We start from the raw sequence: 20,882 nt of genomic DNA on the forward strand, positions 1-20,882 counted from the left end.
AGAGCTCCTGCCTATATTTTATGGAGAGCTTATTCTGACTGCTGAAAGTTTCAGGGGAGGGTATGAAAAAGGCCTGGGGATACGCGTCCCTAAACATGAAATGTGTCCCTAAACATAAAATTTTATACCAAGATCTGTCCTTATGACTTTGACACCTGAGACTTTCCAGTCTCTTTTAGCCTGCTAGCACTGTGCCCTGAGCGCAGAGGAGAGGACCCCCCCACACCCCAGCCATTCCTGCACACACGGGAAGTCCATATGCCGGCAAGAACACCACTGGGTACACATTCCCACCAGCTCTCAAAAAGGCAGCTCAACTTGATAGGTTTTTGGCACAAACTGATTACTCTATATGATTAATGGAACTTTGCCAGCACTGCAGAATTGCATTTGCCTGAGAAATTGCTAACTACTACAAAAGCTATTATTTTTAAACAAAGAGAGAGGGGAGCACGATCCAACTGGAAGAAGATCGTCAAAGTCAATATGAAGTTAGCTATTAGATGAGGGGTTCACACGTTTGGTAAAGAGTGGACTTCCTTTACAAGGACCACGACTGGACAGCGAGACTGCAAGAACGAGGGAACAGATGCCACATGATTTCTCAAGCCACGTCCACCTGGCAGCGCTTCCCTTCCTCCTCAGATGGAGAGGAGTTGATGTTACCACCCCGCAGATTGCTCCCCACCAACCTGCTTCTTTCTGACGTCAAATGGAAGCTCACCTCCCAGAGCTAACTCCTCTCACCGGATGAGTTGTGTCACCCCCTAGTTGTATTTAACAACAGATGCTCAAATGTACCTGGATCTAGTGCCTTTTGCAGGCTGGAGTTTGTTCTTTTCTGCATGACACGAGCAGACTGTTGGTATTTCCAAGTGTCATCGTTTTGCCCCACTAATACTAGCAATCAAACACAATTTGAAACAATTCACAACATTCAGTCAGCACAATAAAGAGGACTGCCCCGTGAAATGATTTCTGTGCTGTCTCAAGTAATAATTTTAGGGAAAAAACTACTGAAACCATACTTTTTCTGAGTAAATATTCAATGCACAACACATCTACCTTAAGTCGCTGTGCATTTCCACAGTGACTTCCTCATTATAGCTCAAGACCTAATCCAACTTCCAATGACTTCAACGTGGCAAAAAGTGTGATACCAGATTCTCTGTATAATCTTTTTCTCTTTGGGAGTGCTACTTGATCACAGAGAGCTGAAATACATGATATTTACTGAAGTCATCCTATACATATAAACATGTATACGTAAAGACACATTTAACTCAAGGTTTCAGAACAGAAACAGTGACCAGAATATCCTTTCCTGAAACAAGTCCAACACCCGTATTCAGATGCTTAGCCCACTGTGGAAAAGGGATGTAAGTTCTCTAACAGCATCTGAGCTCCAGCACCCTGAGCTTATTTTGCCAGACCTGATACAGAGTCCGTATATTTCCAGTAAAACAGACTGCAAAAACAGTTCCTAGGATCCTAGTTCCAGGATCCTGCAAAACTAGTGGTGACATGGGATGCCAGGAAGAAGCAACAAAGGGAACAGGGCTTTGACCTGTTAGCCTTCTAAGTCTTTTTCCACAAAAAACAGGGGAAAGGTATGCATCAGACAGATACTCTTACCACTGGCATGAGTTCACTGATCTTGCTCTACCATTTCAACTACTCTCAAAGAAAACTGATCCAGGAAGCCCCTCAATTCCAGAAGATCATCTGAAATCTTTGCCTATGTAACTCTCATTTCCCCTGGGGACAGGCTCTGTTGACTTAACCAATTTGGTTTGAGTTTGACTTTCACATAAGTGGCTAACACTAGAAATTTCCGCCATCCACCCAGTGTCCGATACATTACAAGCTCTGTTCTCAAGAGTGCTTTGAGTTCCTACCCCCATCAATTTTCAAAGACGGCTACTGTGCATTTGTCGCTTTGAATAAGGATAGAAATGAGAACCAGAGATGGGAACCAGATGTCTCAAGGCATTCCCAATCACTCTCAATCTTACCCAATTTATATTTTCACTCTTCATGGGGGCTGGCTTCTTTTCCCCAGACAAATGCGGGGTGCTCGTCTTCAACCTCTCTGCCACACCTACGGTTAGTCTCACTTGGCTGGTCTCTATTAAATTTCCCTTTGAAAAGGGTTTCTGAAATAGACCCCCTGGTTTGGAGGAGAAAATCTACAGGAAGCATAGCAATCTGTGAGAACTCTGCCCTTGGGGTTCTTCCCCATACAAAGCAGAAATGCTTGCAACTAATTGTTCAGCATTAGCCATAAAATCTAAAACCAAGAACCAGACAGACAGGGTCCTGGAGTGGAATGACATGGACGCAGGCTGTCAAATACTCTTTTTTCAAGCTCTCAAATAAGACAGCGACACACCTGCATATTTGGCAAGTCCCACAGTCTCTGCTGCAGTTGAGAACCTCTAAAACCCTTTTGATAGGCAACAAGAAGACAGGGAGGAGATCGCTGAGATGAGAGAGAGGTATCTCTTCTCCCAATGTTCTCAGCATCACTGAGACTTTTAACAAAATTCAACCAAAAGAAGCAATCAATGTTAAGTGAGCAATATCCTTTCCTTTCTCTGCAAATCACATGGAGGAATAGGTTGATGCATGCAGACCTTCTGTCTCAGGACACATATCCAGAGGAAAATGAACTCTCCCTTGAAGTAAATTGGAGTTCCTAGGACCTATTTGAGAGACCATGGCCCACCATGACTGTCACTGTTTCCCACCCTTCTCTCTCCCTTTGCCACACAGCAATAACAATCTGCCACACAGCTCATTAGCGAAGGAAAACTATTAGAGAAATCACCTACAGGAGGTCAGAAGAGTTACTTCAGAACACTCCGTGACTGAAATTTCTTCCTTCCCCCCAAGAGGTATTCTCCCCATCCCAACTTCATTAGCCTCTCTCTGCACCTTCAACGTTTCAGAAAACAATGCAAGGTTAACCTCACTCGTCACTGCATCCCCTACTTTGCAGTTGCCACCCAACGTTATCCAAAAAACAATTTGGATTAACTGCAGTGAGAAGTGGTGGGATGGTAAATATGTATCTGTGCAATACATCCTGAGTGGATGCAGCTGATTTCTCGCATGAACCCAACATAATTTTCATCCCTGACTGTGAAACCACTGGGCTGCTGTCATGGGTCCCTACCTTTTTTGCAATGGTTTTCAAGGGGCTCAGGCTGAATTGCACCTTTAGTTTAAAGTTTTTATCATACGCGGTGGACCTCTACACATATAAAAGGAAATCTGGGACACAGGGAAGGACACGACCTAGCACATCAGTGTCAAAGGGGAGAAATAACTGCAGGCAACCCACAAGGGTACCGGCGAGGCTGCAGCTCAAGTTCCCTGTGATCTTTAGCAGCAGCTGCAAAAAAATCAGGGCATAAAGACGGCAGGAGCAAGGCTAAGGAGGGGCTCCTCCCCAACATGGGTATCAGCGTCCAGAACAGTCGGAGAAATTATACACCCCCCGAGAGCCCAGTGCTGCAGCCCGACCATCTGCCGACCGGCTGCCTCCCCGAAGAGGGAGGTTTCTCCGCGCTCCGGGGAAGGGGAGCTGGGGACTCCTCCCCCCCGGCCATCCCAGTTCAGCAGCCTGTCTCCCTGTCTCTGTGGCTTGCCCTGCTCTCAGAGGCACCCTTCTCACTCCACAGGGTTTTGCCGTGCTGGGCCATGCTCTGAAAAGCGAGGCCAGCGCATGGAGCAAACCCCTGACCTGGTGCTTACATGCCTCCCCGAGAGCCTCCTTTGGAGGCCGCTGAAAGAGAGTGAAAACCTCACGGGGTTGACAAGATACATCAGAAAAAATTGTTCAGAGCTTCTGGTGAGCTCTGTTGGGAGAGGACAGCTGCTCGCAGGGACTCCAGCCCCACAGATGCTCTGTAGGGCAAACACAAAGTGAAATTCCTCCTGAGTGAAGCCAGTAGGGCCACAGCTACGCACATACATGCATGCACACTTGTTTGTTTGTTGCTTTATTTTTTTTTTTTTCAATCCTCATGCTGAAAGGAAGCAGAGTCACTTGTGCTTTTAGTTTTAAAGTCTCCAAAGTACATCAAATCTTGGCTGGGAAACTGTAAACAAAATCAAGCCAAAAAACAAAAGCAAAAACAAACACTGATTCAGTAAGAGAGTCCCCGTGTCAATCTGCACTTCCCGCAGGCAGGGTGCCACGGCCCAAGTATGGAATTACTGTCACAGCATACTTCCCTACGCGGTCTACTGCTGCCAATTTTGTTACAAGCTCCCCCCTCACCACTCCAATTAAAAAAAAACAAAACAAAAAAAGAAAACAACAAAACAGAAACAAACCAAAAAGAAAACCCCACAAAATCCCTGACTCTGTGAGAGCAAATATTGGATAAAAAGAAACATTAGGATAAGGAGCTGGAAACACTGGAGACAAAAATCTCTCACTGATGCTCAGATACTGCTGGCACACACAGATAAGCCTTCCGAAAGTTCAGATGCCAAATAATTGCCTGGACCCACTAGCTGGAATATCTATCATGTTGACAGTGTTTTAAGTTTCGTTTCATTTAATTTACAAAATGCAACGGAAGAGTAAATACTGGAATGCTCTTGAGCTAAAACTGCTGGGAAAATGGCAAGCCTGACCTATGTCTTTTCCCAGACAGCGCATTGTTCTGCACTGAGGTTAAAACCAAGAACCCTGACCAAGCCAGAGGAGAGAGAGCAGGAACAATAATAGGCCACCTCCACCTTCTACCTAAGATATTTTCAAAGTAGTATGTGGGAGGGAAATGGAAAACAAGACTGGGAGAGCTCAACCTTTCTCTGAAAGACCATTTATTTGAACGGGAATAGAATTACTCTCGTAGTTCCCTTTACGGAGTTCACCAGTAAAAGAAAATAATAGAGGTGATACATTTATCCTATAAAAGCTTTAAAAGCTGAAAAAGACTTGGATTCCCTCGGCCACCCAGCATAACCGATGCTTACAAGGGTTTCAGTAATAAGTGAAAGAAGACTTATTGGTATCTAATTCACGCTGCACGAGAGAACTGTTTTTGCCTCTGCGATCTCTCTAGTTGAAAGAAACAGAAAAATCAAGGTCTCATCAGAACAGCCGTTTTATCACAGAATTAATTTTACGGACTGAAGATATTTCACCTTATGGGCTGGCACCTTTTAGGTTCTGAATTGGCAAGAAGGCACCAGCTTGGTGTTGGGAGTCACTCAGGTGTTAATGAGAGCACTAACTGACAGATGGCATTCAAGATATTCCCCCCGCTCCACTGAAGACAGTTTCTTTGCTACAGCAGAGACCAGGAAAGCTTAATTCTTAACAAGCATACAATGCTTCAGCAAAAAGGCAAGCCCACTAGAAGGTAATGGGAAGGATTCAGGGTTTGCTGGGATGACCTCAGTCAAACATCATTAACAGGGTCAGGAGAAGCAAAGCCTATTTCAGAAGAAAAAATAATGTAAGGGCCCCCAAGATCAATCTATCCTGGCTTGTCAGAAAGAGAAAGCTTAGGCTGACCTCAGAAGCAATATGAGTTACTACTACCAGCCTGACCTTGAGCTCTCATGTAACAATGGAGACTTTTTTTTACTGTATTAATGAGCTTTCTTATCTGAGGTGGGGGAGGAAGGCTTATGGACCAGTTTGTACTTTACCTTCAAACCATTTACCTTACTCAGAAACTAAGTCAGGCATGAGGCAGGGGGGAAAAAAGATACTACCTCATCCTTTTGGTAGGAAAAAAAGGGTCAGCTAAGGTATAGTCCCTATTTCCTTCCAAGCCCTCTGTGTGCAGCTCACTTGGAAGGCGTGCAAGCCAACATAAGGTACGTACTGCTCAGTCCATGGGCCAACTTGTCATCAGGGTGATCAGACTGGCAGAGGCTCAAGGGCAATAAGCACCCTGAAAGGCCTCTCCTCAAAATGCTTCACCGCAGCAGAGCAAAGTGACCGAGGAGATGGAGATCCAGAAACCATGACCTCAAGCTTTAACATCCATGCTTCACTTCCAATCCAACCAGTGGCTTTCTGAATTGCTGGTGGGGACAGACCTCATGAATTCCAGCCAGGGAAGGAGTAACTCGTGGCCCCGCCAAACCTGTGGCAGACCTCAGCAAGGTCTGAGCCTGGCAGAACCCCTGGGATGGAGGAAACAAACACCCAACCTTGCCCCGCTTTTTTATGCCTTGAGAAAACCAGCTGACCTACAAGGGGTTGCGAACAGGAGGACAGCTTACGTTAATGGGCCCTGAATAAGACTACAAAATAGAAAAAAAATAAATCAAACTAGACTGATCAAACCTCCAGAGTGAAGTTTCTTCTCCCACAGTCAAAAAGAGAGCAGAGATTGCTGGAGGACGAGGCCATCACAAGGCACGTATAGGCTTGCCTCCTCTGCTTACTTTCAGCTAGAACTAGTTGTCTGAATGCAGACACTGCCCAGACCTCAAGCAATACTGTGGCTTACCTGGGTGACCATTCAGGAGCATTGGCAGTGAAGGAAGAGGAGAAAAAAGATCAAAGAATCAGAATATGGATTGCACTGAGCTCTACGCACAGTGGTCTCTGTCCTCACCTTTGCTGAACACAGGAAGACATTCTTTCTACATTAAAACCACGATTTAGTCTCAAACCACAATGACAAAAAAATAGCTTGTTAGTATACACTATGTAGCAGCAGCTCTTCTCTAAAGTAGTCTGGTTTAACCCTGTATTGGGCAGTCTGAAACATGAGTGGTTGGAGGTTTTCAAGTTCCCAAAAGATACAGCTAAATCTTCCACAGAAGTAGAGGACAGCAGAGTAAACTCAGCACCTCATCAATTCCCATTCCCTGCCACTCACCTGCACATCACATAACCTGCTCAAATGTGGCACTGAGACCACCACAAACAGGCTGAAGAAATGCTTAGAGGAGACATCAGGGTTCTGGTGTAATTTAGGACCTTTCCTCCAACGTGACAACACAAAGCTAGGACGGGAAGTTCTCCAGCAGAAGGGCTGCTTGATCTTACTCAGGATATCTGACTGACGTTGTTGGGTGCTATGGAATCCACCACCTTCCCAGGTGAATTCCTAAGCTATTCGTATTCAGGAGAGAGAATATGCTCAGAAAAAAAAAAAAAAAAAAAAAAAAAAAAAAAAAAAAAAAGGGCTGTCAGCAGTTATGAGTACTCTAATCCTGTTCCTCATCTTCCTCCATCTTACTCGGAGCAATCTTCCATAGAATAAACGCTGGGGAAGCGGGAAGGGGAGCTGGCAGACATGCCGTATCCCACAGAGAAGCAGAATAGGAACAGCTATGGAGCGAGGCAGTGTCTCCAGGGAGGCTGAGAGAATGGAGAGCTGATGTGGGCTGTCTAGTCTAATAAGGGATCACACCATGGGAGCATGTGCTGGCTTGACAGAAGCAAGTGCAGCCACTTAACCTGGATATGACAGCAGAAGTGGGAGCGTTGCTTTGCTACCCCCTCAAAAAGGGGAGCACAAAGAAAGAAGGAGAAGCCACAAGGTCACCCCAGCTGTCCACCCTTCAGGGAGGTTCCAGGTCTGCATGTACAGACTTCTTATGACCACGACAGGGAAACTGAGCAACCAGGGAAATTTCTAGCTTGGCCTCTTTAGCACCACGCTCACCAACACGTGGATTAGATGGAGATGTCCTTTACCTGCTGTGAGACAAGGTGTGCTGCCTTCCATATCATACAGACCCATTTTCCCCTCATGTGAGAGCCATGAGGCAGTAGGTCCATCCCCCAAAAAAGAAGCCAGATCTGAGAACTGAACTCATCTCACAAGCCAATGCAGCAATAGGGCGTGCTCCTCAGCTGTCCACAGTCCGTGCTTTTCCTGTGATTCTGCCTTTATCTAGCAACCACCCTATGCGCAGTACCATCGCCAAGAGTGACTTGCTTGTTGTTTTGCTGAGAGGAGACAGAAAAGCAGCAGAGATACTGGAGCTGATACAATGCTGTCCCATATCAGCGAGCTCTGAAATGGCCCTTCCCTTCGGCTGGCAAATGCTGGGACAGGCAGGAGTTTCTGAGATAAGTGTCTATTTGATCTTCTCTCCCCCATTCACCCTGGATTTCTCACTGCTTTATGTTCACAAACTGCCGAGGCAGCTAATCAGTGCTCTGTGACCCCTGTTAATTGGGCTGAGAGAGAGAAAGGCAGCACCGGCAGGAGAAATCACACATACCTGTTACTTTGAACTGTCCTGCCATTTTCCGTCTCCCTGCTTGCAGTGGCTCCAAGCACCCTCCTGTGAGCCAGGGCTGCTCTATTTTCATTGCCAACCCCAGCAGCAGCAGGAGGGGCCACAAGCATTACGTGTAGTTGTCCTTCCTCTAACATCTCAAGGTACAGGGAGGCAACAAAGAGGCATGCTCTATCTCCACCCCAGCTCCTTCCGTGTGAGAAGGTGAAAGTGATTTTTAGGGAAGGAAACACAGTCAAACAAGGATGGAAACACAAGGGCATTGACAACCCTTATTCCACTCACGCCAAGCTGCTCCTCACTGCCCTTATCTGTATCCTTGTTGCTCACCCTCTCCACACCAAAGCATCAGGAAGAAATGACTAGATGCCCAGCATCCATTTCCCTGCCTCAGTACAGCAGCCTATTTGGTCAAGTAAGCCACAGAAAGAAAGCAATTGGTTTGAAGATGTGAAACACTGAAGGACAGATGGGGTGGATTTGCCAATCCAGTGGATTACATGGCATTTGGAGGATGAGGAAGACATGTATGGCTAACTAGATGCACACTGGCTGTAGGGGACTGCATTTGAGTTTTTAAGTATGAGCAAGGGTTGCTTGCACGTTTTTGTTGTTTGGTAAGGGAAGGGAAGAAATACAAATACGAACAGCAACAAAACCAGAGCAACCAGGAACACCCCAAGCAACAACTAAAAATATATGGTGGCAAAGAAAGAGAAAGTCCTGAGGGCAACAGGGATGAGCAGGAAGATGTGTACACTGCCCAGACAGAGTAAGAGAATGTTAATAAGAAAATAGAACTTAAAACGTAATGACTGTTTTTCACTGCCAGTTCAACCCTTCACTCAGACTCAGCGAGTCTTCGCAGTCTCCACAAAGGGAAAATTTGGGCTCTCAACTTATGCAGGATTTTGGTTTAGAGTTATGGACAGAAAATATTATTGACCATACCCAAATACAAAGAGACAATTTGAGACAGTTTAAAAAATATTTTTCCTTAATTGTAACAACTGCATAAACATGGTCAAGTGTGATTGTGCTATTTTCCACAGGTATTGCTGGGTTTGATTCAGGATGACTACATGTATGTTCAACCCAACGGCATGTCTAAACTCACCTGCCCAGCTTTGCTAGCACACTAACCTCACATATATTCTGTGCTTTGCAGTTGATTGAAGTTTAGCCTTAAGATACTACCTTGAAACTATTAGTCAAAAGGTGCAATAACAAGTCAGTTGCGTTCAAGCATGATCATGTACAACCCATGAGAGGAGCAATGAGGTTTGAACTCCAAAAAGGAAATCAACTCTGTAATCAGCCACTAATATGCATTTCCCTACCATCCAAAAATACAGATCTCATTTCCTTGAGATATGGCTGAAATTCTAAAATAATGTGCATCTGGAAAGTCCTAGGAACCTTCAGAAAACTCCCGGTAAGATGGTCTGTCAGATATCCTGCCTGTCTGAGAGGGAAGACAACTTGAGTGCCTGCCAAGTAATGAAAGGTTTCTGCTTCTTTATCAGGGTTTGCACTAAGAGCAAAGATCATTCCTGGAAATGAGCACTGGATATTATAAAACAACAGCTGCCAAAAAAAAAAATATATCTAGTGATTGATAGAGGCAGGATACCAGGCATTGAATAACATGGGATGCTCACTTTGATGGACAGTCCATCAGTCACAGAGAAGACGACAAGATGCACGTCGCCAACAGTGTCTGACGCACTTTACCAGCCTTAAAGAATCAATCTGTTCAGCCAAGGGAGCCCAAGAAAGAGGAAATATCAGTTACTGAAGCTTTACCCAGAAAGGGAGGCAGAGCTGATACTAGAACAGAGGGTTACCATCCCCTGACCGAGGAAAGAAGTTGTCTCGGCCCAAGCGCCTATAGCAAGTTAATGACAGAATTGAAAATTTCTTCGTATTGTGCCTGAAGGAAGTTTGGCGTTCAGGTGGCATGTAATACTGAGGAATACCCCAAGGGAGATGGCTAAGTGTATGTCATCTCTTACTATGTGATGACATTGATCTTGGCTGGGAAAGGGCCCGGGAAAATGGCTTTCATTAAGCAATTAATTCCCTGGTATGCTAGCAAATAGGGTTGGAGAGATGAAGAGAGCCAGAACCCAGAGCTTCCCCACCTGAACAGATCCATCACTGCAGCTAGACTAGGAACATAATTTTTCCCTGACAGTGTGGTAAGATAAAGTAGCAAGAATCTCCTGAGACCCTAAAGTGCAGAGTTTTCTGCCAGGCTCAAAATCAGAAAATGAGTAACAGAATGGCAGGAGGAAGAAGAGATGTCCAGAGGCATAGCATCAGCACCAGGATGTGTACTGGAGGCACTGGTGCATATACTGGTACCAGCGGACAGGAAGGTTAACAGCGCTGCGGTATCTCGATGACCAGTGCTGAGGTTAGTGACACTGGTGCACAAGGCAGAGGTACAGAGCGGGAGAGCGAGCTGAAGGGAGAATGCACTAATCCATAGGGCACAGCTGGGCTCCTGGTGAAACATTAGATCACCAAGAGAAGATTAAGCAATACTGATGCCAAATTGGAGACTTTACAGGCGCATCAGCAGGCAGTAGGCTTGATGACACTGACAGACTTAATGGTATCAGTAAATTATGTCACTTTTGGATGCAACTGAAAAGCAAAAGAACCTAGGTTCTCCTCAGAGCGCGCACACACGAAGCAATAAATCTGAGACACAGCAATTCCCAGCGCCAGTCTTAGAGCTTAAGGAGCAATTCCTAGGCTTTGAAACAAAACTGTCTGACCTGGACATTTTTGAGCGCAAAGTAACAAAGGAAGGTACCTTCCTTTGGCAGATACCAGGCCAGATTTTTTTTTTTTTTTTAAAGGGAGTCAAAGGCAGAAAGGTCCCTAAGCAGAGTGAAGTGCTGATCCTGAAAGTCCCTGAAGCAGCAGGTGAGAGGGAAACTCCTCCAGTCTCAGCATGGATGGATGCCTCCCAGCACCCCTCAGGAATTCGGAATGCTGCATTCTTCTCTGTGCAGCTTATCAGACGCCAAGGATGGGAATCACTTATAGACATAAGCGATGCCACCACCAGGACAGTGTTTGATGCCTGGGGGTTTCTCTGCCTTGCTTCTGTCAAGCACCTTGGGCTTTGAATAACAAAACAGTCCCTTGAGGGATCAAAAAGAAAAAAAGGAAAAAAAAAAAAAAAAAAAAAAGAACCAGTGTTAGAATCATTTATTAATCAACCCCAAAATTATTTACAGGTTATTAGATAACCTGATTAGATAAAAGGAAGAGAGAAAGATCTGGGTGCTCAAAAGGCAAACAAGTACCTTGGAGAAAGCTTGCTCTGTCCATCAGTGCTGGGGTGATGGATAATGCCAGGGTGGAATGGGAGGCCTGTTAAGACGCAGGCTGACAGCTACTGGTATGAAGGGTCCTGCTAAAGCAGGCTTTGACTCACATATCCTGAGTTATAGCCAAAGCACACCAATCTGACCTGGAAGAGATGCTCAGTCCTTAAGGAAAGGATCTCTGCTGCCACACAGACACAATTACATGTGAGAATTGCTGTTACAGTCTGCTCTTACTGCACTGCTTCTACGTGCATGCTTTGACTCTTAAGACATCAAGCTATTTCCTCCTTATTGCGTCTTACTGTGTTTGATCTTGACAACACTGTGTATACCCAACAAGCCACTCCAGAGGTTATGAAATGAAGACAAAGCCATAGTAGTTTCTGTCTCAGGAGGGATGAACACAGCCTTCTGGATGGTCCAGGATAGAGGAACATACCTAAAACCTGACTTTCACCTGCTGACTTGATATCACAGCAATGGCTTTGGTCCATTTGTGATTTCTCTTCTCCTACCAGTTACCTTCACCTGCACCCAACCATGTTTCAGTTTGTGCTTGCTACTTTTTTATCTGTATACTTCTTTCTTTCTACAACTGTTACTTGATGGTGACACTCTTTCCAAAGAAATGCAGATCAGCTCCTTGGAGCTGGAGCTGATTACCTTAAGACCAACCCAAATACGTCTCCTATATTCTGAAAGAGCAAATAAGAATAAGGCTCACTGTGCTCCACATTCAGACTGTAAGAGGATCATTACTTACTATTCATTCCTGGATCCTTGAAGAACAAGTGAAGCCAGCTTAATGCTGCATTGTTTATTCTTAGTGCCCATCAACAGAAAGCATGCTCCCAATTCATAGGCATAAGGAAACACAACAGTACTGCTGCACCATAAGCTCTTCGGATTGTTTAGGGGTTGTAGAGAGGAGTTTAGGGTGTTACAGCAATGATGGAGCACTGTGGGGAAGAAGCTGGAGTTATTGTGACGATGATGATGGGGAAATAAGACATGTGTGTGTTATGGCACAAATCCATAGGAAAAAAAATATTATTTGCCTTGCTGCTCATAGAAAAATATGCTTATTGTAGGAGAGGAGAGACTCTTTGGAGGTAAAATTTCCTATAGCGTGGGGTTGCCTTGTAGCAAACAAGCTTAAATCCATTTCCTAGAACCAGCCAAACAGATTAAGTATTTTGGGGGACAATGGGTAACAACAAGCTTTTACAGATAAACAAGTGGGTCCTTAAGAAAACCCATTCAGGATTTGTTTCAGAATGGGTTTTTCCTCTTCTTGTCTCCAAAGTTTCAGCTACTACACTGCTTGAGCCAGAAGAGAACTGAGTAAGGATGGAAGATAAGATAAAACTAAAAGCATAGATGACTTGGAACAGAGACTTGATGTGACACATCAAATCACTGTAGCAGCTTCACAGTGAGGCAACACCCACCCCAGCTGCTCATCAAGCTCACTGAGGTTAAAAGCCTCCAAGAAAATAATCACAGAGCTCCTCCAATATTCAACTTTGGGCTAAAGACTGTTTTCAGAACCTGGCTGAGGTACTGGGAGGTGGTCTGCAAAAACCTGTGCACAAAGCGAGGACAAAGGTTTCACGTGGAGAAGACTTCCACATCTTGTCCCTCTTTTTCCATCATCCTTTTTGTCTTTTCCCTTCTGCCTAAGCAGCAGATGTTTTCACATGCTTTCTCAATTTCCTTTTGTCATTGCTTTCTTCCTCTTGTCAAGGGTATTTAGTTTGCAGCATCAAGAACTTAAACATACAGCTGTCCGTTTCATATTTGCACAATGACAGCAGCATGACGACATCACTGCAGGCTCCAAGACCCTTCACTGACTGTTCTTCATTCGTCCTTTTAAGTTTAGCCACATATTCCTTCCCGTCCATGTTCTGCATAACTCCCTCTCCCCAGCTATCCAATCTATTTGTCTCTCATCCATCCACCCTGACAATAACAGAGAGCTTTCACACACACAACACTGTCTTTTATTCCATTTTCATTCTTTATTCTCCCCCCCCCCCCATGGAATAGCACTTCTAGAACATGCCACCAACTTTTCTTCAAATTCTTCTTTAAAGATTCATTCTATCCATCTGAGAATCAAAGACATTTACTTAGCTTTATTTATACTTGAACTCTATAATTTTATTCCACTGTGCTACTCATTAATCTCTGAATGACCGTGTTATTTTACTGCTGTAATCTCATCCTTCCTTTCCCAACACCTGCCAGCTGCCTCATTTTCACTTTTTACCCTTTAAAAGGCTCACCTTGCATGGCTTGGCTATTATTATAATAAATATTAATATTAGATTCAAGATGAGCAATGCAGCCACTCCATCTCCCTCGCCCCCTCAAGATATCTCCTGCACTGATGATACTGGGTCGATTCGAGAGGCCATCCACCAATCTCCATGATGTATGCAAGGCAGCACTTGTTAAAAGTCAGACTGTAAATAATGCTGATCTTGTTGATATTCACTTAGCATTCATGAATATGATTCTGAGTTAGTGAGGTGGTTTGTGACTGGGCCACTGAAACAGTTATAATCAAGGTCACTGGCACAAACACAGGCATTGGATCTTAAAACTCTTCCCAAAAGGTACTGTTCCCCAGCGATGGGCAAAAGTGACAAAGTAGAAGCAGGAAGCGAAATAGTCAGAGCTTTAAACACAGTCCTCAAAAACAGGCATTCTGCCTGGACGGGTTGGCAGATTTCAGATTATCCCTTCTCTCTTTCTAATGATCACTCAAATAAGTGATTAGAGAACAAGCATTAGAAAGCAAGCAGAACAGAGGCAGTGTTCTGGATTGGCAATTCAACAGATAGGGAATACAGTTCTTCAGGGGTCATACTGGGAATATTTCTCAACACCAGATAGGAGAGAAATAATTAAGTCAAATGGGGGTGGGGAAGGAGTTAAGGAATGTCCTCTTGGTATTTACATTAGAGCAAAACAAGCACAAACTACAGGCCAAAGACTGCAAGGTTAGTTTACGGATCCAGAAAGAGCCTAAGGTAGGCACAAAAGAGATGGTCCACTTGGGAAGAAAACATCCCAGGGAAGAAAACATCCCAGGGAAGAAATGACAAGAAAAAAAATAATTGAGGTTCCCAAGTAAGCAAATGCCTTCTGTGATGCCATGAAAGTCAATTAGATGGTTTTCAGCTCCAGCGATGGGCCAATCTCCTGAGATAAAAGAAGCAAAGTCTCATGGGGCATGGGCAAGAGAAGAGAGATTGTTTTGTTCCTCACTTTCTGGCACCTTTGTCTATGTTGAAAAAAATAAAAAGTGAAACATGTTATAAGAAAAAGTAATTAATGTTTTTTCAAGAGACAATAGCAGCATACAAAACATTTCCCAATGAGAAGTATGATAAAGTCACTGAAACTTTTTATGCCATCACATTAAAAAATAGCAAAAATACAATAACAGAACAGTGAAGAATGAGTTTCACCCAAAGACATGCTGAACAGCAGGAGCTTTTCTGGATTATTTTAGTTGAGTGTACACATCCATGTCACACCATCACTTCTTACTTAAAAACAGCTGCAGAAGGCTCCTGCTGTGGCCTTTGCCGTTAGCTGAAGCTCTGATCTTCCTGTCTTGATACAAGTCATCAAGTCGCATTTCCTGCTGGAATTAAAGTGGCAGCCCCTAGGGACTATGCAGCTGCCCAATTTATATCAGAGAAATTCTGAAGCAAGCGTGAGCGTTTTTTCAAACTGCTTAAAAAATTTGTGTATAAACCCAAAATTCTATGGAGACTTCTCTCCCTTGTCACTCCCCACTTTCCAGGCAGCTGCACTTTGAAACAATTAAAAGAAAACACACGCTTCCAAGTCTGTGCTTAAGAGCTAGAGGTTGGAAAATGTATGGGTAAACTCACTGACATCAAACCAAATTGTGCCTATAGCATAAAACTGAGCAGAGAGATTGTAGAAAAAGCTTCAAGGGTATTAGTTATTATGTGGTTAGTAGTTAAACAATAGGGATGGTATATGAATACTACAAAGGACATTTGAAAAAAAAAAAAAAACAAAACAACAACAACAAAAGCTGCAGATCATGGCACAAAATTATTTTGATCGGAATGAAGAGAGCAAAAGGGAAACTGTTCTGGCCAAGTCTTCTGACCACCCAGTGCCAGACAAGAACAGCCACTGGGTCATCGTTAAAGATGGGGGAAACCAGAAATGCAGACTACCATCTTTTGGTTCTATACTTCTACAGTGCTTAACACACCAAGAATCAGGTCAACAAAGGGTGCTCCTAGCTGCTGTCATTATGATAGGTAACAATTTGGAGAATAATATGTGGCATCTCATTAAAGAATCTCAGTAGTTAAAAGAAGATATCCATAACTCAAATAAAGTTCTAAGCAGACAGTCAGGACTCCTTAACCATCAAGCAAGGGAAAAAAGTGTCTCTCCTGTACGTAATTCCTTTTAAATAAGTCTGTCAAAGAATATCAAAACCAAGGCAAAGCTGCAAACTATACTGCTCTACTTCAAAACCAAGAATCACAGAACCCTATAGAATTATTAATATTTTTTTTCCAAGTAATAAGCAAATCAAATTAAAGTATGTTAAATTGTGTATTAGAAGGGCTCTCACAGCTAGGTTCCACTTCCAAAATTACTTGAGAGCACATTATAATTAGCAAAGGTATGTGACAGTTTTATACCCCTTTATGATGCATGATTAAAGCCAGGCAACCCAGCTCAGCCGTAAGTTCTGCATGCCGTCAAAACAGATGTGACAAGAACTGCAATCTACCCTCAGACAGACTGTGAGAAAACATAGACAGATAACATTTTGGCCATCAAAGAGGTAAGACGCTACACAAAACTAATTAAAACTCAAAAACCCTCTGAGAAGTAGTTAAATTGTATTTTATATGGAAGTTATGTTAAGCATCTTGTGCTTAAGCCTCAGTGCCCCAGCCTGAAACCAAGAACGAGAACAAGCTCCTACCTTCCCCTCCTAGGTGCAACAAGGAACAAAGTTTACAGCCTAGAGATTAACAGCTCACAGCCTCAGCATAAGGATACAGAGCACAAATGACTGTAGAAATTGCTCTTGTAATGCCACTGTGATGGTCTGTGATTGCTGATTTTTCCCACGCAAAACAAATACCTACTGTTTGCAACAGAAAAATACATTGAGTCCTGGCCCATTAAAAAAAAAAAAAAAAAAAGCCAGATTTAAACACATCTTCCACACAAATTCTGCCTCTTACATTTGCACATCCTTGTCCACTGAGCACTCACTCGAAGCTCAATTAGAAGTTCAACTGCTTGCCATTAAAGGAGGAAAAATTTAAGAGTGGGAAAGCTGTACATGAGCCAAGGCTCTTGAGCTCAGCATAGAGGGAACAAAGGTGTTAGAAATAAATGTGTAAGGAACAGTGAGAATTTTAGGCTTCAAGAGTGCACTTTTTGGATAAATACTCCATAGTTGGTTGTGTAAGCATGAACAGCTGGATAAGTATGTTTCTGAGAAGCATAACCACGCCACCATTTTCACTTTCATTTATCTACAGATTTCTGACTAACAATTAGTCTAAGCTTAGACTAACTACGCTAGGATTAAGATTCAGACCAAATCTTAATACTACTTCTTTCATACCATCCCTCTGCATATGATACCTTTCCTTCCGTTTCCAGGTACCCCTCCTATTGCTTCCATCGCAGGGCTTCCAAACCCACCTCCCCAAAGTCCCAGTAGCTCCAGACAGTTTCCTTAATACATTCCTTCAGCCATTCCCACCACATTGCTCCTGCTCTGCTCCTTTCCCATCTCCTCTGGGGAAAACACTCTTCTCGTTACTCCCCCAGCCATGGGTTTGTCCCCTTCTGCAGGAGGTGTTGTTGTAAGGCTTTTGCTGGTTTGGCCTTCAGGGACCCTCATGCCTTCCCTAGCACAACTTTTTAGGTAAGGCTTAAAGTTCTCTGTACCGTCACGCAGCAACTGCTCTGTGGGTACTTAGCTACGTTGCACGCACACTGCCTAGGCTGCACAGAAACATGCTTGGGTTACTGCCTCTTCCTTCTGCAGTGACATTATCTCCTTATATCTTTTGCACCTCATTGCTAACCAAGGCTGTATTTACACACACAAACCGGGTCCTGCACACAATATTGAATAACAACACACTGCTGGAGCTGCTGGGTGAGTCATGTTGCTGTGCATGAGCACATACACACGTATGTGTGCAAACTTCCCCAAAAGACAAACAACTTGCCAATGCCTAACAACTCACTCATGATTCATGCCTCATTTTTCTTAATTAAAACAGCTGAGAAAGGGGAGGCAATTAAACAGTGCAACTGCTAAGTGGACAGTCCTAAATCTCAAGAGTTAAGGAGAATCTCAGAATGCCGAATTTATCAAATTTGAGTACAAAGCTTCTACAAGGGTGAGCTGGCTGGTTAAGGTTGGGAAAACACTTAAACCACTTTCCAGTATGAAGAAACAAACTCAGCATGTTTATAAGCAGGTTTGTATTGCTCTGTGGCTATCTCAATGAAGAAGGCATATACATGATTGTATATATCATGATGCATCACTTTACAGTCAAGCTTCTCATCACATCAATTTAATTCACAGACACTAAATGCAGTGCAGCTGCCTGGTTCAGGCCCCGATATACACTCAGGATGACTGTCAACACATCAGTGCAAGAGAAACTACCTAATTGGCAGATATCTTTTTTGCTTCAATATCATCAGTTAATTCCAAGTAGCATTTTCAGTGCAAGCACCTATGGTTACATCTACGTACCAGCACAACAGGGGAATGTTACACAGCAGAATTGTTTAACACCTCTTCTAAGCAACAGCAACTGTTGCCAAGCTGTCTTCATCTCCCCAGTTATGCTTTGCTATTAACATGATTCACAGGAGAAGAACAAATAAAAAGCACCGCAACAGGCCTTTGTTATCACTGGAAGCACGTTGCACTGTGTGAGCAGTGACCCTCTAAAGAATGATGTTTACAAATGTCTCATTTTGGGAAGCTACTTAGGTGGACACTAACAAAGTGTCTCTGGATGCTGAAACATAAAGAGAACATGTTAAAGCACTTTACAGTGTCCTGCAACTGAACTGTTTTCAATGCTCCTCTTATTTCCAAAAAAAATAACTACAGTTGTCTCTCTGTAAAGCAGAGAGAACTTCCACACAAGTGAGGTGGCTGCACAGCAGCAAGTGTTATTCCATACAACATACATAAAATGTTGAAGACATGATAATTTGAACTCTTACTGTGGCATCACTAAATCGACCAAATAGAGTTCAGACCATAAGAGCAGTTGTGAGTGTGCATTAGTGCTACATCAGAGCATCAAACAGGTTTGCATGAGATACGATATTTTTTTTTTTTCCTCTCGAAGAAGTTTGCTTAACAACGTGTCTGTAAAATTGAAAACCTGCAACTCAGCCTTGGAAGAGCTGGAATTCCCGTCCACTTAGTAAAGAATCTGGCCTGATTGCTGGTGACTGCCGATCACTGCTATGTCATCACTCCAAAGCTGTGAAACATCCCTGCGACTGTGTTAATTAGCTCCCCTTGCAAAGCGCTTAAGCCACAGAGCGAGGTTACTCACGTGATGTCCCTGCGCTGATAGCAACCTTGAAGAAGGCAGGCGATCAGGTCGCTGATAAACTCCACATCATCCCTGTGAAGAGCAGCTTCCAGTTCCTAATGAGCAGAAAGAAGAGAAAAAAAATGCCACCCATCAAACTAATTCCTTAGAATATGCTGTTAGTTTATTAGGACCAAAAAGAGCCAAGCAGCCTAAAGTACACGCACAGCAGCAGGGCATACGCTGGGTAAGCCGACCTTCCCCATCATTAAAAATACTTCTATTGCCTCCTCACCACAAGAGTTTATGGGGAGACCTTGAAAAGCTTTTACTCAATAACTCTCTCCAGCTTTTGTCTGTAAACAGAAAAATATGGTTCAGTGAGGTTAAGATACTACAGCCTAATAAGAAACCCATGATTTCTGCTGTGTTCAGCTGACAGGCAGGAGCCAACAGTTTCGTTCTCCTTTGTTTTCCCACTTACAGCAACTAGTGAGTTCATTTAAAAGATTTGCTCAGAAAGTGCGTCCCAAAAAGCCACTCACACGGAGAAGCACAAATTTAGATGGGTATGCAGAAATGGGTGAAAGCTAGCAAGCAAGTGCCTCAAGGAAATGATCAAAATGCCTGCTTTTAACTTATTTCTCTTCATTTTTTTTTTCAATAACAGAGAGAGAAAGGGTGGAGGGATGTCAGACCTCATGACCTGGCCCCAAAGCCTCAACCCTTCACAGAGCAATGGAGAGTATTACAGCTTATTTCAGCACAAGAGTTTGTATATAGGTGTGATGCAGAAACTCATCAATAAAAAGGATAAACTTCTGAAATGTAGTTGTTCAAAGTTATGCAAAGTTTGTGTTTTTCAGTTAGCAATTTCAAGCTTTTCATTTTTCATAATGCTCATAGATTAGCTACAGTTTTATTCATATTCCAGAAGAATCACTCACGGTAAGAAAATCCACTTCCTATAAGTGTGATCATCAGCAGTTACCTTCATAGTAAGATTTAATATGGATAAACAACATAGCCATAAGAAGCTATTATTTTTGAGATTCAGAGTAAATAATGGATTGAATACAAATTCCTACTTGAATGTTACTCCACAGACTGTTACACAAACGGCTAAGCTAATGGCTACAGAATAAAGGTTAATGGCCAGAGAATAAAGGATAAACGTTTTGGCACTTACCCAATAAAGAAGGGAAAGTGCTTTTTTATTAGACTGCAGTAACTGCGGTAATAAAATTATTGATAATAGATTGCAGATTAAATGCTGCTTGTAGTTTTTTTTTATTGGAAACATATTAATGGCATATATTCATTATCAACACCACTCTTATTTACCTCTCGCATAGTACCCAGAGCAATTCATAACCAGAAGCCTGGCACCTGCCCTGTGAAGCATGTATTAAACACATCTATTATATGGGAAAACTTAAGGCAGAGAAAGGACAAGGGGCAGCCCAACCCTGACACAGCATCTCTGCCACAGAGGTAGGGAAAGTCCCAAAAATCTCAGTCCTAGCCTTTAGAGGACTACCCTGCCTAACGAGAAGTTAATGCAAAAACTACAGTTACTGCTTGCCATCGCTTAGGTAGAGTGATGTTATTGCTATATAAACAGCAATCATGCTATGTAAATAATAATTACCAAGTGAATTCGCTCGGTAAGCAGATAGTATTT

At 43.3% G+C, this 20,882-nt stretch overlaps 1 protein-coding gene across 2 annotated transcripts in view; it reads right to left on the minus strand.

Annotated features, from left to right (window-relative positions):
• CECR2 (CECR2 histone acetyl-lysine reader) overlaps positions 1-20,882 on the minus strand; it is a 93,163-nt gene that overhangs the window by 26,119 nt on the left and 46,162 nt on the right. For both annotated transcript variants that reach the window (XM_082775587.1, XM_082775586.1), the window contains exon 2: positions 19,220-19,314. In XM_082775587.1, the coding sequence (XP_082631713.1) occupies positions 19,220-19,314 (95 nt within the window). The remainder of the gene's footprint in view (positions 1-19,219; positions 19,315-20,882) is intronic.

The sequence above is a fragment of the Aythya marila genome (assembly GCF_965140915.1).
Source record: "Aythya marila genome assembly, chromosome: 1".
NCBI lineage: Eukaryota > Metazoa > Chordata > Aves > Anseriformes > Anatidae > Aythya > Aythya marila.